General features: G+C 42.3%; 1 protein-coding gene across 6 annotated transcripts in view; it reads left to right on the plus strand.

Annotated features, from left to right (window-relative positions):
* The window catches only part of MAK (male germ cell associated kinase), a 51,394-nt gene that overhangs the window by 13,034 nt on the left and 15,751 nt on the right, over window positions 1-22,609 (plus strand). For all 6 annotated transcript variants that reach the window (XR_003508033.1, XM_027524454.1, XM_027524450.1 and 3 more), the window contains exons 4-10: window positions 571-692; window positions 2,785-2,864; window positions 7,102-7,234; window positions 12,760-12,931; window positions 13,903-14,070; window positions 18,009-18,320; window positions 21,680-21,852. Coding sequence is in view for 5 of the 6 variants with exons in the window: in XM_027524454.1 (XP_027380255.1) it covers window positions 571-692; window positions 2,785-2,864; window positions 7,102-7,234; window positions 12,760-12,931; window positions 13,903-14,070; window positions 18,009-18,320; window positions 21,680-21,852 (1,160 nt within the window). In the remaining variant the exon portion in view is untranslated. The remainder of the gene's footprint in view (window positions 1-570; window positions 693-2,784; window positions 2,865-7,101; window positions 7,235-12,759; window positions 12,932-13,902; window positions 14,071-18,008; window positions 18,321-21,679; window positions 21,853-22,609) is intronic.

Here is a 22,609-nt window from a genome sequence, read left to right on the forward strand (position 1 = left end):
ACCTAGTTTATTTCTGCACTTATATTCATTCCTTAAACAATCACTGCTTACTTTAAGATTTTACTTCTTTATTTTTGGCTGTGCTGGGTCTTTGTTGCTGTTCGGGCTTGCTCTGGCTGCGGCGAGTGAGGACTCCTCACAAGTTGTGGGTGCATGGACTTCTCCTTGCGGTGGCTTCTCTCGTTGCAGAGCACAGGCTCCAGGGTGCTCGGGCTTCGGTAGCTGCAGCTCCCGGGCTCCAGAGCACCGGCTCCGTAGTCATGCTGCACAGGCTTAGCTGCTCCTTGGCACGTGGGCTCTTTCCAGACCAGGGATCGAACCTCCGTCTCCTGGTTCCCAGACAGGTTCTTTACCCCTGAGCCATCAGGGAAGCCCTTTCTGCTTACTCTTAATAGGTGTTCTAAGATGTTTTTAAGATGTGTAAAGTATTATAGGTATTAAAACATAATTCATTAATGAATTTAGAAGAAATGAAAAATTATGTAATTATCCTATCTAGCATTGATGAGATTTTGCTAGATTCGGTACCTTTGCCTTAAGAATTTTTCATATTTACTTGCTCTGTTGCAGTCTCTGAAGAAACTTAATCATGCCAATGTGATCAAACTGAAAGAAGTTATCAGAGAAAATGACCATCTTTATTTTATATTTGAATATATGAAAGAAAACCTCTATCAATTAATGAAAGACAGGTATGTCTTTATGAAAATTAAGTTTTGCCTTACTGTCTCCTCCCTCAGTCCCTTAGGAGCCCTTCAATATATCCCACTTTGCAATATACAGGTCCAAGGGGTAGCTCTAAATTAGCTGTTATCTTTATGAAAGGATAATGTCTAATTGGAGAAGAACCATTTTTCTGTTGTAATCTCTTAGAAGTCAAGATAAATATTTCATATAAACACACTATCTATAGTTTTTGAAACAAAATCTATAGTTTAATACTCAGTAATAAAGCTGGCCTTGGGCAAAACTAAGAAGAGCATCTACCTTGCTCTCCCATGCATCTTGTGAAGGTTAATTAAGGAATGGAGGAAAGAATGAAGTTGCTTTTAAGAAAGGACCTAATAAACTGGTTCATTAGAATGCTTAAGTGAATGACAACAACGTGTTACAACACCAGGAAAATTCTCCTTTTAAACATACGGACAGAATCTCTAAACAAGGGCAGTTTTCAGTCATGTGCCATGAGCATGGAAACAACTCATGGTAGCTACTGATCACATCTGGAGTTTAATGTCCATTTTGCCTGTCTTTAAAGCCAGAGGCATTCAGCAAAAGATCCTAAAATATGAGATGAATTTCCCAGTGGATTGATGCTGATTTCTCTCTCTGTGTTTCTTCCACCCACACACACACACATACACACTTTCTCAAGTTCTAAGGATGAACTTGAGAAATCCTATTTAATCCTATTTTTCCTTCTTTCAAAAATACTGAATATATGTTATCTTCCAGGCTGATAGCATTATGACATTAATAGCAGTTAAAAGTAAAGAAAACCTCTACCTCTCAAATCAGTGTTTATTTTTCTCAAGTTCTTCCTAGCTCCTGTATGCAGGCATGCGTGCTTTATATGTAGTTGTAATTTTAGTGGTGATACATTTCTTATTTGATTTATCCACTTACAGGTTTTCTTTTTAATGCTGATACATAATACCCATAGTGACCACAGTTAGAATATTCTGTTAAACGACTATACAAAGCTTCACCTATCTCTGAACTATTTAAAATAAGTAACTATCAATGGGAGAAAAGGTTGGTAATTATAATGGATAATACTGATGTAGTTATTTTGTAGCCATTAGAAGTGATAACTATGAAGATTATGAAAGTGCTTGCTGCTGCTAAGTCTCGTCAGTCATGTCTGACTCTGTGCGACCCCATAGACGGCAGCCCATCAGGTTCCCCCGTCCCTGGGGTTCTCCAGGCAAGAACACTGGAGTGGGTTGCCATTTCCTTCTCCAATGCATAAAAGTGAAAAGTGAAAGTGAAGTCGCTCAGTCGTGTCTGACCCTCAGCGACCCCATAAAAACAGAAACCAAAGTTATATTTATGTAACACTGACATCTTATATAAGAATTATACATGTGAATTATGACTGGATTAGAATACTGAAAAATCAATATAGTTTCTTCATCAGGTGGTATGATTATGGGTAATCTTGGCTTTGAATAATAATTTATGCTCTTTTAAATATATAAGATGATAAACAAGATACGTTGAGATATAATTTTGAAGAAAAAATTAAGTACATATAAATATAACAAATATATTCATCTGATTTTTAAAAAATATATAAACCTTTTGGTGGAAGTAATTAATACAATTGCAAATGAGCACTGAAAAAGAGGCAGCTTTGGAATTTCATGATTCTATTCTGGATTTCTAAATTAAATGGAAATAAAAGTGATATTGTTTAGAATATTATTTCCAAGTATAAAAGTACAACTTATTTCCAAGTCTCCTATAAATGTGTTATCATACTTTCATAATTTAAAAAAAAAGAAAGAAAAAAGTATAAACGAAAGTACTAATGACTGTGCATGGTAAAAGGGCTATTTGAGGGTAAGTGCCATTTTGACACTGTTTTTGGTAGCTTAACTTCCTGAAATATTGTTTATGAGGATTAATTTACAAGCCTTTCCTATTCAAGTAACCTTTTCCATTTCAGCTGAAGACCCGTGTACAAAACATTGTGTCTGATTCTATGACTGTACCTTCAGTATATACCATTCTTTTTACAAACTGAATTACATTACTGTTTATTTGTTCATTTCTTCACAGAAACAAGTTGTTCCCTGAGTCTGTCATCAGAAATATTATGTATCAGATATTGCAGGGGCTGGCATTTATCCATAAACATGGTAGGTTTCATATCCCTACATCTTTAGATTATCATCAGTTATGGATAGGAATTATATGGAAGCTATTATTAAATAAATAATATTATGTTAGATAACTACAACTTTGGAGTATGTGCCTACTAAATGACATATTTAAAAACTTCAGAATTTCTACAATTCTAAATAAAATAGAATTTCTATAACCTATAATTATCTTCCTCTATCGAAGAAGGCAAGGGCAACCCACTCCAGTACTCTTGCCTGGAAAATCCCACGGAGGGAGGAGCCTGGTGGGCTGCAGTCCACCGGGTCACTAAGAGTCCGACACGACTGAGTGACTTCACTTTAACTTTTCACTTCATGCATTGGGGAAGGAATTGGCGACCCACTCCTGTGTTCTTGCCTGGAGAATCTCAGGGACGGGGGAGCCTGGTGGGCTTCGGTCTATGGGGTCGCACAGAGTCGGACATGACTGAAGCAACTTAGCAGCAGCAGCAGCATCGTCCTCTATATATCAGAATTTTTTAGCAGTTTGATCACCAGCATTTAGTCTCAGTCATCATAAACCCACCCTGCTACCTTATTCCACCTAATTTTACCATGGAAATAAAAAAATTATAAGGTTCCTCTTTTGGAAAAGGTTGAAATGCTTTGATCTATCATGACCAATTACTAACATTTAACTAGGTTAAAGCCACCCAAGCTATAGTATTTTCTAGTTTTTCTTAGTACTCATAAATAGTTATTTCTGTTCTTGAAGAAATTAAATCAAGTGCTTGTTCTTATTTTTATGAATTTCTTATTTATGTTAATCTTAACTGATATTGTTTTTTGCATCTCTATCAAACCAAAATAATTTCACCTGAAAAGTTAATATGATTATTATGAAAACTTTTAATGAATGTTTAGAATCACTAGCTGTTTCGATATTAAATTAGAAAAGTTTATGCTACCATTGCTGCATTTTGAGCACAAGCATTCAAAACTCACCATTATTAGTCTCCTTTCATGTTTCATCTGATATTTTCTTTACTCTTTTAACTGCTACAGGAAATAAATAGAATTTTCTAAAAATGCCATGCAGAATTCCATATAAACCTTGTAAGAACATTCTTGAATTCCCAGTTTTATATAAGCTATTAAGGTCTTTCAAAATCTAAAACCCATGATAATTTACTACAATTGATTGGTAAAAGTCAGTCATTTGTTAATTAAAATTAAGGATATATACTATTTTAATTGTTTGTAATGGATTCCTTATCTTCAATCCATTTTAAAACTCTGGTCAGCATGATAACTCTTGATTTTTGCATGCGTTAATTTATGCTAATGGAAGCAAGTGTGGTGTGAAAAATCAAAAGCCTCATGAATTCTTTTGATTTTTTTTGTAAAGAGCTTTGTATTTTACTGTTATTTTTTAGGCTAGTAATAAAATTGGTTTAGATTTCTTGGATAGATGGGCATACCAGACCACCTGACCTGCCTCTTGAGAAACCTGTATGCAGGTCAGGAAGCAACAGTTAGAACTGGACATGGAACAACAGACTGGTTCCAAATAGGAAAAAGAGTACCTCAAGACTGTATATTGTCACCCGGCTTATTTAACTTATATGCAGAGTACATCATGAGAAACGCTGGGCTGGAGGAAGCACAAGCTGGAGTCAAGATTGCTGGGAGAAATATCAATAACCTCAGACATGCAGATGACACCACCCTTATAGCAGAAAGTGAAGAAGAACTAAAAAGCCTCCTGATGAAAGTAAAAGAGAAGAGTGAAAAAGTTGGCTTAAGGCTCAACATTCAGAAAACGAAGATCATGGCATCCGGTCCCATCATTTCATGGGAAATAGATGGGGAAACAGTGGAAACAGCAGCTGACTTTATTTTTTTGGGCTCCAAAATCACTGCAGATGGTGAATGCAGCCATGAAATTAAAAGACGCTCACTCCTTGGCAGGAAAGTGATGACCAACCTAGACAGCATATTAAAAAGCAGAGACATTACATTGTCAACAAAGGTCCATCTAGTCAAGGCTATGGTTTTTCCAGTGGTCATGTATGGATATGAGAGTTGGACTATAAAGAAAGCTGAGTGCAGAAGAATTGATGCTTTTGAACTGTGGTGTTGGAGAAGACTCTTGAGAGTCCTTTGGACTGCAAGGAGATCCAACCTGTCCATCCTAAAGGAGATCAGTCCTGGGCGTTCATTGGAAGGACTGATGTTGAAGCTGAAACTCCAATACTTTGGACTTTGGCCACCTGATGTGAAGAGCTGACTCATTTGAAAAGACCCTGATGCTGGGAAAGATTGAGGGCAGGAGGAGAAGGGGACTACAGAGGATGAGATGGTTGGATGGCATCACCGACTCGATGGACATGGGTTTAGGTGGACTCCGGGAGTTGGTGATGGACAGGGAGGCCTGCATCCTGCGGTTCATGGGGTCGCAAAGAGTCGGACATGACTGAGCGACTGAAATGAACTGAACTGAACCAGCACCTTCAGAGCATAAGGGATTGAAAAAGGAAACTAATTTAGGATTTAAAAATTGCTGCTAAAAGTAAAGGGTAACCTAGAGATGGCTTTTTAAGTGTCTACATTGTGATTTGGGAAAGCAGACTCAAGAACAATAGACATTTTTACAAAAGCTAATTTATTCTTGTCGTATTTAAACGTCTCAGATGTAATCCTTTGAGAAAACAGACACTTTTAAAATGGTAGCTGTCAAAAAATTGAACTAATACTTTAGTTAAAATAGGACCAAGTTACCAATATATTTATACTATATAAGGTGGGGAAAACTTCAACTCTGGTTTAATTCTCTGCTGCTGCTGCTAAGTCGCTTCAGTTGTGTCTGACTCTGCACGACCGCATAGACGGCAGCCCACCAGGCTCCCCTGTCCCTGGGATTCTCCACGCAAGAACACTGGAGTGGGTTGCCATTTCCTTCTCCAATGCATGAAAGTGAAAAGTGAAAGGGAAGTCGCTCAGTCGTGTCCGAGTCTTAGCGACCTCATGGACTGCAGCCCACCAGGCTCCTCCATCCATGGGATTTTCCAGGCAAGAGTACTGGAGTGGGGTGCCATTGCCTTCTCCCGGTTTAATTCTCTAAGATTTTATAGATTAATGTCACGTGCTCCCTCTCCTGTCTTCATTGTGAAAATACAACATGTTTCTCTTGAAAGTGAATGAAATGGATCTCAATAGCTATTTGGAGTAAGGGGTACCAGGGGTGCCGAGTCCATCTGTCAATGTCACACACAGCCGACAACGGCTCTGAAGGGATTAGAACAGTTCAGGCTTAGAAAAGTCTTCTGAGCTCAAACCCTATTGGAATGATGACGATCACCTACAACCGATTATCAGGCCGTTCTTAATTCTCCACCCGGAAGGGTCATTAGGATACAGGCCGTCTGTGTACAGCCAGTGTGCTCTGCATACTCCTTAGACGTTTGCAAGGAGGGCTTTTTGCTTCATTTTCACAGGGCTGCCGTGTAGCTTCAGGAACCGTCTATTTTATACATTAGTTCGGTAAATAAGCACATTCCCATTGCACTTAATGCACTTCTCAAATAAGTGATTATACTCAAGGAATTGCGGTTAAACTGCCAGCAGCAGGAAGACCAGCTGCATTGGCGTGAACTGATGCACAACCCTCCTTGAGCTTCACATGGCCGCCTCTCTCCAGGCTGAACCTTCTCGTCTGTTACACACTCGTGATCACAGGGCCTCCATAGGGCTGCTTTGCAGATTCACGGAGATAATCGTAATGTGGTAGTACCTAACCCAGTGCCTGAACGCATCAGATCCACAAACAGAAATACTAATGGAGGACTTCACCGGTGGTCCAGTGGCTAAGACTGTGCTCCCAATTCAGGGGGCCTGGGTTAAATCCCTGGTCAGGGAACTAGATCCCACATGCCGCAACTAGAGTCCACATGCCACAGTGACGATCAGAGATCCTGTATGTTACAGCTGAGACCCAGTGTAGCCAAATAAATAAACATTAAAAAAAAAAAAAAGGAAAGGAAATACATGTGCATATTTATTTTTACCCATCATATATACTGTATAATTTCCTTGCCAAATTATTCTGAAAGCACGGTCCCCACCTCCCATCATTTAATAGACAATAAATAAGGTTTAATTTCCCCCCTAAATTCACATTCCTAATTAGAACAGAGGTTCAGCTTCATCTTGTTAATAAATCAAATATGTCCAGATACGATGATTTATTGTTTTTCCTCTCTATATTACCAAGGTTTTTTCCATAGGGACATGAAACCGGAAAACTTGCTTTGTATGGGCCCAGAACTTGTGAAAATTGCTGACTTTGGACTTGCGAGAGAACTAAGGTCACAGCCCCCGTATACGGACTATGTATCCACCAGATGGTGAGTAGTTTATGCAACTGTCGGGAGACGTTTGTCCCTGGTGAAGTTTTCCTACAGTAGATTGTTCTGTGTCTTTCTGGAGGTTCTATATCAAGTACTTAAAATATAGAACTGATTTTTTTTTTTTTAATATTCTTTGGAGAGAGTGGAAGATTGGCTCATGACTCTTCTGATTAATAAAAAGAGAAGGAAAAAGGATTTCACACATCCATTCACTCATTCAACAAATATTGCTGAACACCTCCTGTTGGATACTATTTTAGGCACTGGGAGCACAAAAGTGAGGGCTTCTCAGATGGCTCAGTGGTAAAGAATCCACCTGCCAATGCAGGAGGCACAGGCTCAATCCCTGAGTCGGGAAGATCCCCTGGAGGAGGGCATGGCAATCCACTCCAGTATCCTTGCCTGGAGAATCCCATGGACAGAGGAGCCTGGCGGGCTACAGTCCATGGGGTTGCAGAGTCAGACAGGACTTAGTGACTAAACACCAACAACAACACAGAAGAGAACTAAACAGAAAAGAATTTCTGCCTCATGCTACTTACATGACAGCCAGTCCATGAACAAATTAAACACGGCATGAGTTACCCACAGAGAGACATACACAGGCCCATCGGAAGACATCAGAGCTCATCACGTCTGGGTAGTCTGAGACGTGATGCCTAGACTGCTTTATAGCAATGAGATTCAGAGGCCTAGAAACTGCATAAGCAGTTCGATGAATCTCACGGATACAGTGCGGAGAGCAAGAGCCAAACGGAAAAAGAGCACGTTACGGGATTCCATTTAATGAACAAAAATAGATCTAATCTATGCTGTTAAAGGTCAGGATAGCGGCTACACACTGGGGTGAGGAGGGGCAGAAATGACCGGAAGAGTGCAGGAGAGGGACCGTCTGGGGTGCTGACAACATGCAGCCCCTTGATCTGGGTGCTGGGTCCGTTCTAATTGTGAAAATTCAGCAAGCTGTATTCCTGGGACACATGCTTTTTTCTGTATGTATCAGTTCAGTTCAGTTGCTCAGTCGTGTCCGACCCCATGGACTGCAGCACGCCAGGCTTCCCTGTCCATCACCAACTCCCAGAGCTTGCTCAAACTCATGTCCATCACGTCGGTGATGCCATCCAACCATCTCATCCTCTGTCTTCCCCTTCTCCTCCTGCCCTCAGTCTTTCCCAGCATCAGGGTCTTTTTCAGTGAGTCAGTTCTTCGCATCAGCTGGCCAAAGTATTTATATTATACTCCAATGAAAGCAGTTAAGAATATTTGAGTATCAGATAGTGATACTGAGAAAAATTATTACAGAGAAAAAATTATTACAGAGAAAAATTAAGTCTGGAACGGGACACGGGGTTGGAGGCGGCACGGGAGGGGAAGGGCATGTTGCTGGTTTTTTTTCCTTCTGTTTTGGGTTTTTCTGGCCTCTTAGCTCCCTGATCGAACCTGCGTTGGAAGGCCTTGTCCTGCACTGTCTTGCATCCCCTCCATTGGAAGGCAAAGTCTTAGCCACTGGACCACCAGGAAAGTCCCCGTGTTGCTGTTTTAAACAGAAGGTCTCAGTGATGCTGGGGTGCAGGGGTGGGGAGATGCCGGTGAGAGCTTTTCAGGCGGTGAAAATGCTGAGTGTAAATGCTGAGACCAGGCCTGGAGGCAGGAACACTCTGCACAGAGTAGAATGAACACGCATGGCAAGAGCAGGAAACGAGGTTAGAGTGTTTGAGGGGTGGCCAGCTCTCAGAGGTCCCTGTGGATCATGGTAAGGACAAGGGTGGCCTGCTGATCTGCGAGAACTGGCGAGACCCTTGGGAGGCTCTGAGCTACTGGATTGGAAACAGAATTTAGAGGAGCACAGGCAGAACTGGGAGAGCAGGGAGGAGACTGGGGCAGAAGATGGCAGAAAATGACTTGGCTCTCGTGGCCGTGAAGGTGGTGAGAGGGACAGGATGCGGGTGTGTTTCTAAGGCAGAGCAGACACGGGGGATCAGACAAGGGAGTAAGGAAAGGAGTCAGGCACTTCAGGGGCTTTTTGGTGAGCAGCCAGGAGGCTGGAGTGGGCCCTGATGGGGATGGTGCTGCTGTGGAGCTCCGGGTTTGGGGAAGGCTGTTTTCAGGTGAGGGGTGCCCCTGAGATGTCACAGTAGGCGGCGGGCCCTATGACCTGGGTTCAGGGGGCAGGGCTGGGCTAGAAACTTGGGAGATCTCAGTGTTTAAAATTACAGGGTTGGATGAGGTCACTGAGGGAGCGAGTGTGGTTAAAGAATGAATCAGTCTGAGGACAGAGCCGGGAAAGGGTGGCAGTATGTCCCGGTTTGCTCAGGACAGTCTTGGCCGAGGCCTGTGATCAGTAGTTTCATTAAAGTGAGCTGACTCACGCCTGATCCCCCGACACTCTATGCTTCCTGCTTCTCCCCCAGTCTTAGCTGCTAACATGAGAGACAGTGAACCAAGGTCACACTTTAACACACAGCTAATTAACAACGCCAGCTCTCTTTTTTTCTTTTTAATTTTTTAAAAAATTTTAAACAGTTTAAAAAAAATGAGCGTCTTCAAACTGGCTAGTTACCTTATTTCTAATAATGGTTTGATTTTTTTCATCACAATCCACGGAATCAATATGAAGCTTTAGGAAGGTCATTCTTTGAAAAGTGAAATGGCTGACATGACTGGGAATGCTACTTAATTTTGGTTAAAAAACTTGTGCATTGAAAATAGCATTCTTTTTGAAGTGATAAACCAAACACAAGTTTTAATGATGCTGAACATCATTAAAACAGTGTTCTTACTAAATTAAGAACCCTAGAAAGCTGAAGGGTATTGATGATGCACATCTGTTTTGTAACTGCTTCCAAATAGGCTTCTAAATTACATTCTAACAAAATAACAAGTTGCAGTTGTCAAAATATACACATTACACACACACACAGACAGAGCCTAACCAAACCACAAATTTTCTTTGATGACATTGAGGTTGACTTCAAAGACTGCTGCAGCATGGCTGTGTATTTTTCTCTCTTTGCTGTCATTCGAATTTTAGAATTGTTTGAACCTTTGAAAAACTACTTTGTAAGTCAATTTCAATAATTTACAGTAGTACCTAGCTTTTTTGTACATAATCCCTTTATATTTTGGTTGCATTTTGTTTCAAATCCCTTGGAAATCTTCCTTCAGAATTTTTGATAAACAGTGCCAAAAACTCACAGTTCTGAAGTTTATAGCAAACTGGAATTATTGAAAATGAGGCTTGCAAACAGGAAGATGATTTTTATCCCTATAAAAGCAAAAGAGGAACTGAACAGATTAAATGCTAAGAGCTCAAAGTATACTAGTTTTTTATCTGTTTAAATGTATAGTTAGAATTGGAAAGTCTCCTCTTGCGGGGAAGAATCTTTTTAAGGAGCTTCTATTTTCAGCTGGGTAAATTTAGATCCTGTACTGAAATGGAGTGAAACTGAAACTATTTGTTTTCAGTATCTAAACCTGGCAAAACGTTTCAAATAATTTTGCCTCATAAAACTATCAAAACATAGTAACAGGTGTTGGCAAGGATGCGGAGGAATTGGAACCCTCATAGGTTGTTGGTAGGAGTGCAGAATGGCACAGAACAGTCTGGCAGTTCCTCAGTGGGTAAACTTATAGGTGTACACCCAAGAGAAATGAAAACATATGTCCACACAAGAACTTGTAACTGCTCATAACAACATTATTTGTAATAGCCCAAAAGTAGAAACACCCAATGAACAGATAAACAAAATGTGGTCTAGCCCTACAGTGCAATATTGTTGTTGTTCAGTCACTCATGTCTAACCGTGTGACCCCATGGACTGCAGAACGCCAGGCTTCCCTGTCCTTCACCATCTCCTGGAGCTTGCTCAAACTCATGTCCATAGAGTCGGTGATGCCATTCAACCGTCTCATCCTCTGTCATCCCCTTCTCCTCCTGCCTTCAATCTTTCCCAGCATCAGGGTCTTTTTCAAAGAGTAGGCTCTTCATATCAGGTGGCCAAAGTACTGGAGCTCCAGCTTCAGCATCAGTCCTTCCAATGAATATTCAGGGTTGATTTCCTTTAGGATGGACTGGTTGGATCCCCTTGCAGTCCAAGGGACTATCGAGAGTTTTCTCCAGCACCACAATTTGAAAGCATCGATTATTTGGCACTCAGCCTTCTTTATTATTCAAATCTGACATCCACACATGACTACTGGAAAAATCATAGCTTTGACTATACAGATATTTGTTGGCAAAGTAATGTCTCTGCTTTTTAGTACACTGTCTAGGTTTGTCATAGCTTTTCTTCCAAGGAGGAAGTGTCTTTTAATTTGGGGGCTGCAGTCACTGTCTGCAGTGATTTTGGAGCACAAGAAAATAAAATTTGTCAGTGCTTCTACTTTTTCCCCATCTATTTGCCATGAAGTGATGGGACTGGTTGCCATGATCTTAGTTTTTGAATGCTGAGTTTTAAGCCAGCTTTTTCACTCTCCTCTTTCACTTTCATCAAGAGACTCTTCAGCTCCTCTTCACTTTCTGCCATTAGTATGGTATTATCTGCATATCTAGGGTTGTTGATATTTCTCCCAGCAATCTTGATTCCAGCTTGTGGAGAAGAAGTTCTGATACATGCTACAACATGGATAAACCTTGAAAACATGTTAAGTGAAAGAAGCTGGTCACAAAAGACCAGACAGTGTATGGTCCCATTGATGTGAAGTGATCGAACAGGCAAATCAATAGATAGGTGGCAGACTAGAGACGCTGGACCCAGGGCTGTTGGAGTGATGTGGGGTTTCTTTGGGGGATAATGAAAATGTTCTCGAGTTGATTGTGATGATGGATACACAACTCTGTGAATATACTATATTATCAATTAAGGGAATTGAGTCAGTTGAGGAACTGCTGCTTTCAAACTGATAAGCAAAAAAAAAAAAAGGATAAATAAGCACAGGATATACTCAATATCCCGTGACAAACCATAATGACTATGAAAAAGAATGTATACACATATAACTGAATCACTTTGCTATACAGCAGACATTAACACAACATTGTAAATCACTATACTTGAATAAAATAAACTTAAAAAAAAGGGGGGGAAAGCTCACTACTCAGGGATAATCTTTGTTAATCTTTTGTTTTCTGTCCTTCATATGAATGTATCAGGATGTAATGCATTGTAAAATTATACAGCTGTTCCCATTTAGGATATATCTGCTTCCATTCAGAGCTTCCCCCCCCTTTCCTTAGTATTTTATATAGCATTTTCACATCTGTTTGTTGGAGTTCCTATCTTAGGTCACTTGGACATTTCATTGATATTTGTCTCGAGCTCCGCTACATGTTATGTGGTCAGGAAAAATCTGCTCCATCCAATAGAAACCCAACCCACTGTGCAGACGCCTGATACACAGAAGGCATTTAACACCCAGTCCTTGACTGGAATACACAACCAAACAAAATGAGAGCCTGCTGTCCCTCCGTCTCATGAACGACACCCAGAATGCCTGTTCGGTTTTGTGTTCTCTTTTCATAGGTATCGCGCTCCTGAGGTTTTATTAAGATCTTCAGCTTATAGCTCTCCCATCGACGTGTGGGCTGTCGGCAGTATAATGGCTGAACTGTATACATTAAGACCACTTTTCCCAGGGACAAGTGAGGTCGATGAAATCTTTAAGATTTGCCAGGTTTTAGGGACTCCTAAAAAAGTAAGTACTCTTGTCCCTAAGTTGTAACTTTTCATTATTTATAACTTTTGGCAAGCTAGCTGGTATTTGAATTTTTCAAATAGGCTTATGCTTTAACAGTTAATTTTCTTATAATCTTTTTTTTTAAATTGGGATGGAATGAGGATTGCAGAAGCTAGAATTCTATCAGGTTGTGGAAAAATGGTGCTTGCCTCCCTTGAAGAACATAAGGGAGGATTTTCTATATTTAGAGTTCTATATGTTTAACTTCGAGCAGATGACCAGCTGATGGATACAGAGACATCCTTGCTCAGAATCTTTCCTCCTTGTTCTTGAATGTCCATTGGAATCAATTTATTAATGCCAAGTGTCCTAGATTTTATATTCTCTTAACCTTTTCTTGTTTACTTTTATATACCTCTGCCACAGATATTTAATTTCTTGAAATTAGGACTTTTCAATTAACTATTGCACTCAGCTAGACTTCACTTTCTGAGTTGTACTTATTTAATAAGTTTAAATATATATAATTACACCTTACTTGGGTGTGTGCCTCGTACTTAATATTAGACAAGTTAATGCAGCTATTAAAAGTTTAACAAAACTGTCATTTCCCAGCTGTGTGCAGTTTTTGACATTGGAGGCAATGCATTAACATATAATGAGGATCTTTGTAATAGTTATTCTCTTTGTAAATCACTTGTCCTTAGTTGTTCAAACTCACCTGGGTGCCATCATCACAATCGTCATTAACGTTTTGAAATTTATAAAAGTGCCTTCTCATTTTTCCCCTAACTCTTAATTCAGTGTTCTCTCTATACTGTTTGTAGCACTGAGCTAGGTATGCCATTGGCTATTTCGTTTTCACATTTATTTATGAGTCAACACTTCATACATGAGGGATTCTTATATTATTATGTTTGTATTAAACTGATCACTAAAAACAATTTTCTTATTGCTGTCTCTCCCCCACTTATATATTCCTTCAACAGAGTGACTGGCCAGAAGGGTACCAGCTTGCATCCTCTATGAATTTCCGCTTTCCCCAGTGTGTTCCTATAAACCTAAAAACTCTTATTCCCAATGCCAGTAACGAAGCCATTCAGCTTATGACTGAAATGTTGAACTGGGACCCAAAGAAACGACCAACAGCAAGCCAGGTAAGACAAATCTCCTTGGTATAGCTTTTTTTTCTTCTTTTAATTTGAGGTTTTACTATATCTGGGGTATCTTCCTTTGCAGAGACAAGTCTATTTTTGACCAGAGTTTTACCAAGAGAATTAAGCCCTAAAACTTAAGGCACACACTGTACCTAATGAATTAACTTCCAGGCGTGTAAGATTCTTGGAAGGATTGCAAAAAATAGCCACTCCGGTGATTTTCTGTGTTTTGTGGTTCAAATGAGGAACCTACGGAGGTTGAGGCTGAAAGGAATCAATCTCTAATGATAAAAATTCAGGCATGGGACAGGCTAATTAGGAAGCAACTTGTCATGGGTGGTAAAAGAGCATCTCTTCAGTTAGACAGTCTCGTAGAATTTCCACTGCTCTCCTGCTGTTTAGAGGAGTCCTGTTCCCTCCACACAGCACGGTCGTCCCTCCGCGGGAATGGAGCCTCCTCTCTCTGGCTCCCACAGGAGGGCAGCATGTGACACCCACGCTTGGCTTCTTTGTGACTTATACCTTCAGCACCTACAGAGGAACCTTGTCTTGTGGTCTTAAAAACAGTACAGTTTTATCTGCAAATGGCGTAAATTAAAACGTTGTTATGGGCTTTATGGTGGTCTTATTTAACTATTCATTAAGTGTTGAAATAAACCAAATAATGGTTTGGCTTTTTAAAAATTTAATTTGGGAAAATATTTTCTAAAGATCAACTGGAAGAACAGATAGGAAAGAATAACCAAGACAGGCTTGAATGAGAGTAAGTAACTTGGGGGATGGTGGTAAGGGTAGACAGTTTGCCCTTTCAAATATTAAAGTAATCTGTAATGGGACTTCCTGGCAGTCCAGTGGTTCAGATTCCACGTTTCCACCACAGGAAGGGGTATGGGTTCCATCCCTGGTTGGGGAACTAAGAGTCCCACATGCCTCACAGCATGGCCAAAAAAATAAATTGTGTGTATTACAAGAAAGTCATAATCTGTTAAGTGATAGTAATAACAGTGAAGGTGCTGGCATAAGTGTGCTTAGTCGCTCAGTCGTGTCCGAGTCTTTGCAACCCCATGGACTGTAGCCCACCAGGCTCCTCTGTCCATGGGGTTCTCCAGGCAAGAACACTGGAGTGGGTTGCCATTCCCTTCTCCAGGGGATTTTCCCGACCCAGGGATCCATCCTGGGTCTCTGGCATTGCAGGAAGATTCTTTACCATCTGAGCCACGCTAGTACTCGTGTGGAGAAGGAAAAGGCAACCCACTCCAGTGTTCTTGCCTGGAGAATCCCAGGGATGGGGGAGCCTCGTGGGCTGCCGTCTGTGGGGTCGCACAGAGTCAGACACGACTGAAGTGACTTAGCAAGCAAGCAAGCACTTGTGTATTATTATTATAACAGTAATGCTGTTATTAATTAATGACAATAACTAATATTTATTGAGCAGGGGCTTTATGTAAAATTTCTGACAGTCCTCACAAAAACTCTATTAGGTACACATTATCACTGCTTAAAAATAAATAAACTGAGGAACTCCGACATTGCATAATTTGTGCAATGTTGTATAGTCAATAATTGGTGGAAGTGAGATATTGTTAATTAAGGTAAATGGCAAAAGGCACAGTCACAAAATATTTTAATAGGGTCATTTTCTATTAGGAATTCTCATAGTTTAATACATTTTGAGTGGTAATAGGCTTTTCTGTTTTCATTTTTTATAAATACATGTGTATTTACAGACTTAACAGCTTCTGCAACTGTAAGTATCTATGCCAGTAACTTCACTGTTGTAATTACTATCACTTAACAATTATTTTTTATGGTAAATACAATTTACTTTTTTTTTTTTTTGCCACACCATATGTATGTATATGAAAGGTAATGTAAATGAAAGACTAAAAAGAAATACTAAAAAGAAAAGCATCAAAATGTGAGCAGTAGTTTTCTCTTTGGTGTTGGCTTTAGAGATAATTTTAATTTCTTCTTGAGAACTTTCTATACATTGCTTATTGTATGCAATCAGTATTCCCTCAACAAACAGGAAAAAAATGTTATTATTTTTAAAGATTTCCTGTTTCTTTAAGGATGGTAGCTGGTATCTTAAAGGGGAAAAGTTACAGATGAAGCTTTGAAATTGCAAAACACACTCTTATAAATGTGTACATTCTTGCCTGAGTAATACTGACATGCTAATTAATGAGACTACTTGATTCAGAATTTGCCTCCTGGCTGCCAGGCACTGATGTATTTAAATCATCTACAGTGGTTGAGTTCCACCAAGCAGTGTCTGTGTAATTAACACATGCATGGGGTGTGGTAGGGGACAGAACGAAGTGTCTAAGGGGAAAACTCAGAATAAAACTCCCCCCGACTTCTGCCAAAACATACCTCCCTGCCCTTAACCTCTGTCTTGTTCACTATTTCAGTGCCAGGCTTTTCAGTGGAAGCAGGGAGACATAGTTCGGGAGAGGTTAAGTTCTGGATGCTGCCTCTATTCCTTCAAAATCTGCCCTTGCGCACCTAAGAAGTTCACTGTGGGTCATGGTTCTGCCTCTACATGGCGGGTGGGGACTGGCTTAGGGCAGGAGGTGCAGGAGAACTGGACTTGGTTATCTTAAGGAGCCACCCTCCACCAACACACACATACACACACACACACACACACACACACACAAAAATAGAACTGGGAACTTCCCTCCCCATCCAGACATGTAATACTGACAAAGATCTATATGTACAGCTGAGCTGCAGATAAACCTTCAGACAGCCTCCAGACCAATTGTCATCAACCCCGGTGTCGTTAAGTCATTTAGTCGTGTCCCGCTCTTTGTGACCCCAGGCTCCCCTGCCCTTCACCAACTCCCAGAGCTTGCTCAAACTCATGTCCATCGAGTCGGTGATGCCATTCAACCTTCTCATCCTCTGTCGTCCCCTTCTCCTCCCGCCTTCAATCTTTCCCAGCATCAGGGTCTTTTCCGATGTTGGCTCTTTGCATCAGGTGGCCAGAGTACTCCGTGGTATTCCTGACATTTTTGACCCAATGATTCTTTGCTGAGGGGACGGGTTGGGGGCGGGCTGTCCTGTTCGTTGTAGGATACTTAGCGGCATTCCTGCAGCATGCCTAGACACCAGGAGCACTCCCCATCCCCTGAATTTGTGACAATAAAAAATATCTCCTAAGGGGCAAAGTCTCCCCAGTCCAGAACCCCTGCTCAAGACTGTGTCACCCAATCATCAGGTCCCCCCACCCAACTTCCACGTAATAGCAGCAGTTTGATGACCGATCCAATTAAATAGTGACCATTTTTACTAGTATTTTCTCTCTTGTTTTAACTAGTATTTTTATATTCTATCCCCTAAGTAATCTTCTCTTTGCTGGCATATTGTTAAATTAGGCTTTATAAGTATGTGTTTGTTATTGTCTTTCTTAGAATTTTTTTATTGCTAGTCAATATGGAGTTATAGTTACAATAACCCTGAATTTTATATGATGGTAGAGTTTTTCATTAAAAACAAACTATGTAGAAGGCTTTCTTAACTCATTTCTCTTAATGCCTTTATGGGGTCTAAACCATTATCAGTATCTACCATTTTGGTTTGAATTTTTTTCAAATTCAGCCAATGTTACAAGCTAGAGTTTGTTTTCATATGAAGTCTTTAAAAGAACATTTGCTTTTACATTGACTGGATGTGAAAATTACTGAATGTGAGTCTTAAATTCTTCCTACTAACATGTACTTTTTCAATTTTTAAATGAAATTTAGTTCTCAAATTATTTTTTCCTGGGTATCTTTTTAAAGTCATCACATAAGGGAAAAGGTGGATGCTCTGTAAATCTTTGAAACTTACCCAGACGAGTGATACATGCCTAGCCCAATGCCGGATGGTAGTGTATATGCAGTAAATTTAGGAGAAACCATTTTTCATTTGTTATTTCCATGCTGCTACAGGCCTTGAAACACCCATATTTTCAAGTTGGTCAAGTATTAGGCCCTTCCTCACATCATTTGGAATCGAAACAGCCTTTAAATAAGCTTGTGCAACCACTCGAACCAAAGCCATCTGCAGCAGATCCAGAACCTCAGCCTCTGCCGGACATAAACGACCAGGCTGCCGGACCGCCCCAGCTGAAGAACAGCCACCAGCCACTGCGGTCTATCCAGCCGCCGCAGAACGTGGGTGTCCAGCCAGCACCCAAACAGCACAGTCAGCAGAAAAGGCCGCCAACCCTCTTTCCAAGTATCGTCAAAAGCATGCCCACCGTAAGTAGCCCAATATGACACTTTGGATGGTTTGGTTCCACTAGGATTTCCTTTCTAGGCATTCTCTCAGTGTCGGGGAAGATATAAAAGATGTTTGTCTGTTTCGTTTATCAGTACAGACCCAGAACCCAGAACAGTGTCTAAAAGTGAAAGTGTGAGTTGCTCAGTCCTGTCCAACTCTTTGTGACCCCATAGACTGTAGCCCACCAGGCTCTCTGTCCATGGGATTCTCCAGGCAAGAATACTGCAGTAGGAAGCCATCCCCTTCTCCAGGGGATCTTCCCAATCCAGGGATCAAACCCCAGGTCTCCTGCATTTGCAGGTAGACCCTTTACGATCTGATCCACCAGAGAAGCTGTCTGGCACATGGTAAATTCTCAACAAATATCTGTTGAATGAATAAATAAGTAAATGTCCACACTGATTTTGAACCACCCTGAGGGTCTTAAGGAGTCCACGTTACCTTTCAGACAATTCTGACTACTAGAAAGTTCTTCCTCACAGTGAACGAAAATCTGGTTTCAAAAAAAAAATTTTTTTTTTATGTGGGCCATTTTTTAAAGTTTTTATTGAATTTGTTACAGTATTGTTTCCATTTTCTGTTTTGGTTTTGTTTTGGCCGGGAGGCACGTGGAATCTTGGCTCTCAGACCAACGATCAAACCCATAGCCCCTGCATTTGAAGGCAGATTTTTAACCACCAGGCTACCAGAGAAGTCCTTGGTTTCTGTAGCTTTTAATAAAAGTGAATCAGTCTTTCAGAAAGGCAGCCTTCAGATACTGGAAAGGCAGCCTTACCTTACCTGCCGTTTTCTCCAGGAGAAACACACCCCCAGTTCCCTCTCAGGCTCCGCTGGAACTCACTGATGGCTGACTCCCCGAGTCCCCTCCCTGTCCTTCGTTCCCCTTCTCCAGAACTAGCGGCAGAGAGCAGGTAGGAAATACCTGTGGTGGGTGAATCACCACCACAGTTCCGGAACGGTGTTCACTCACGCATCAAGGGTTATCTTTTTTTTTTCCCCTTGAAAGGCACATAAAATGGTGACTCGTACCGGGAGGGAAAGATAAGGAAATTCAGTCGTAGCTACTCAGCGCCTTGCACTATGCAGCCCCCGTGTGCATTCCCAAAGTGACCTGAACAATTTACCGCCTTTCCTTCCTAGCACGCTGTCTCTTTTAGTAACTGCCGTTAGTCTTTGCCCTCAGCTGGTACCAAACTTACTACTGTAGAGTTCGTAAAAATCCACCTGCTACTTTATAAAAGTTATTAATGCTTTCCCTTTTCCAATCTTCTCAGACATAAGACGACTAGATGTTACTGGCGTTGTTCAGCAGCTCCTAACATAGAGTTCAACTGAAATACGAGTCTCGGGCTCAGACAAGGATAACTTTGATTAACTCTGCCCATCTGAGGCTTTGGATCTCCTTGTTCTCCTTAGTCTGGAGCTCATTCTCTCTCAAACACCACTTTTTGTTCATCACCCATCACTATGGCACCATGAGCTTCAAGCAATGGCATATCCACTCTTTAAGCATCTTCTTGCTTCACATGCAGCTGAATTTGCTGACCTTGCTTCCAAATTCCCAATTCTCAGTCACCTTTTACATGAGTTTACGTGAGCCCCAGAACACCCACGTTAATCTGAATAAAACCGCCTTGTTGTCTGCCCCAGCCTAGGTCTTCCTCATTCCTTATTAATGGAGCCACCCCTCTGAGAAGCCAGGCTCGCGCTGTGAAGTCACGCCTGCCTCTCCTTCTCTGTGTCCTGTAGGACCACACTCGGTGACTTAAGACAGAACCTGACCCCTTGTGGCTTAAACCAGGAGGGGTGTTTTTCTCTGATAGCAAGAAGGCGGGTGGTGGACCAGCCAGGGCTGGTGCCGCTTGTAAAGAGCACCGGACTGCCCTGTCTCCCTGTCCCCACCACCACGCTCAGCGGGGGGCTCCCGGTCCCATGGATGGCTGCTGCTCCCTGGGGTGGTGTCTGCCATCCCCAAGGGGGCAAGCGTGAAACACACAGGCACACGCCACCAGCAGAGCCTAACGCTGGCCCTCCTGGAAGCCCCTCCCAACAGATGCGCACTTCATCTCACTGGCTAGATCGTGTCCCCTGGGTACACAGAGCTGCGAGGGAGGCTGGCATTTTGTTTTAGCTATTTTACATGGGCAGACTGCCGCCCAGAAGAGAATCCTAGGAAGGAGACAGAGGAGGGTGGCTACTGAGGGGGCAACCAGCAGTGTCTGCCACACTCACCTTGACCTCTGTTCAGAGAGACACTGAGTCCACACCTTTTATTCCTTGTTAACAGAAGCGTGTGCTTTCTCGAGCATTCCAGCCACGATGAATCTGCTGTCCTTGTCACTGCATGCCACTCTAACTGCAAAGGCCTCCTCTCTGAGGAGCCTGACCTTTCCCAAAAAGGGCCTTTATCACATGACTTTTTTTAGCTCAAAAACATCCAGCGTTCTCCGTGGTCCAGAGGACAGCTGCCATGTCTTAGGGATTCATGCAGTCCTGCATCACAGAGCACCCGTCTGTCTTTACAGCCTCGTCCTCCAACAGCACAACACATCCAGTCCACTCAACTCCGTCTACATTTTCTCCCCAGAACACCCACTGACACTTCTCTATTAAAAAGATATACTTCATCCATTTCCTTTTCCAAACTGTAGAATAACAACAACAATACCTAACATACCTAATACAGTCACACTTACGTGCAAGGAAGTGAAAGTCGCTCAGTCGTGTCCAACTCTTTGTGACCCCATGGACTATACAGTCCATGGAATTCTCCAGGCCAGAATGCTGGAGTGGGTAGCCTTTCTCTTCTCCAGGGAATCTTCCCCACCCCAGGGCTCAAACCCAGGTCTCCCACATTGCAGGTGGATTCTTAACCAGCTGAGCCACCAGGGAAGCCCATACAGGCAAGGGCCCCTGCTAAAAACTTTTGATATATTTTACTATCAAATCCAAAACCACTAAGATATGAACACTGTATCCCCCCCACACACACACCACCATTTAAGGGGAAGGAAACTAAGGCTTTGAAAAGTTAGGTCATTTGCCCAAATAGCCACCCACGGGAGTTTTCTAGATTACACGTCAACGAAGACTCAGCTCTGATCCTGAGTACTCAAGCCTCCCGCAACCCAGGTTCACGGAGATCTTTCTCAACAGCCTATCACACTTTTAACCTGCGCTGCCTTTGTCAGCGTCTTAAAACACTGCGTGCCCGTGTGTCTCCTTAATTGTGGAAAGCCCCTTGAGGACGGGGACAGGCAGCGCCGAATGTGGCAGCCTGCACACAGTAGGCCCTCGGCCCCTGATTAAAGACGGCGACGCTGCTTTCCCACCACAGAAGCCGGGCGGCGCCCTGGGCCACAAAGGCGCCCGGAGGCGCTGGGGCCAGGCCGTGTGCAAGGCTGGAGACGGCTGGGCAGACCTGGAGGACAGCGACTTTGGAGCCTCCCACTCCAAGAAGCCAAGCATGGGCTCGTCCAAGGAGACGAGGAGCAAGGAGTCTCCGTTTCGGTAAGGGAGGGCTCACGTTTTCTCAGGAACGTATATTTTCAGCCCGCATCAACTTGACTCTACTCATTAAGCGCAAATGAGTGTAGATGGCAAAAGGTAAGAAGTAGCTTGGTGGTGTTTTCTTCTCTCAAACCCAGATCTCTGCGCTTCCCTCTGGGGAAGTTTAGACCCCTGACTCCGCACAGGAACGAGTCTCGGGATCACTGGCTGAGGGTGTGGGGTGAGGGGTTATCAGGTGCAGCGTTGAGTGTGCCCCCGCTGAATTACGATCCACCATCACTGCCCTTTGAAGCCCACACGCCTCTTTGCAAAAAGCCAAGCACAATCTACAAAGGTCATGGTTTCCTCTGCCAGTAGTGTTCAGAGTGGATCATTTGCTTGCTGCTCTGAACATTTTTGCTCGTTTTCTGGACTTTTCTTGAAAGCTTGATATCTCTAGCAGTCTCTTTTTAAATTTTTAATTGGAAGATAATTACTGTACAATATTATGATGGTTTCTGCCCGACATCAACATGATTACATGTGTCCCCTCCCTCTTGAACCTCCAGTAGGGCTGTTTCTCATGAAGGGTCTCCCGGTGTCCAGGGCCACCCCAAAGCTGTGGCCAGTGGTTCAGAGAGGACCAGTCACCTGAGTGTCCATCTCCCAGGGGGTCAAGTGGGTGGGGATCTCCCAGGGGTGAGCATGGAGGCCGGGGATCAGACAGGTGACAAGAGCAGCCAGTGTGGCCAGGCCTCCACAGAGGAGCCGGGAGAAG

Source organism: Bos indicus x Bos taurus, chromosome 23, assembly GCF_003369695.1.
Source record: "Bos indicus x Bos taurus breed Angus x Brahman F1 hybrid chromosome 23, Bos_hybrid_MaternalHap_v2.0, whole genome shotgun sequence".
In the NCBI taxonomy this organism is placed as follows: Eukaryota; Metazoa; Chordata; class Mammalia; order Artiodactyla; family Bovidae; genus Bos; species Bos indicus x Bos taurus.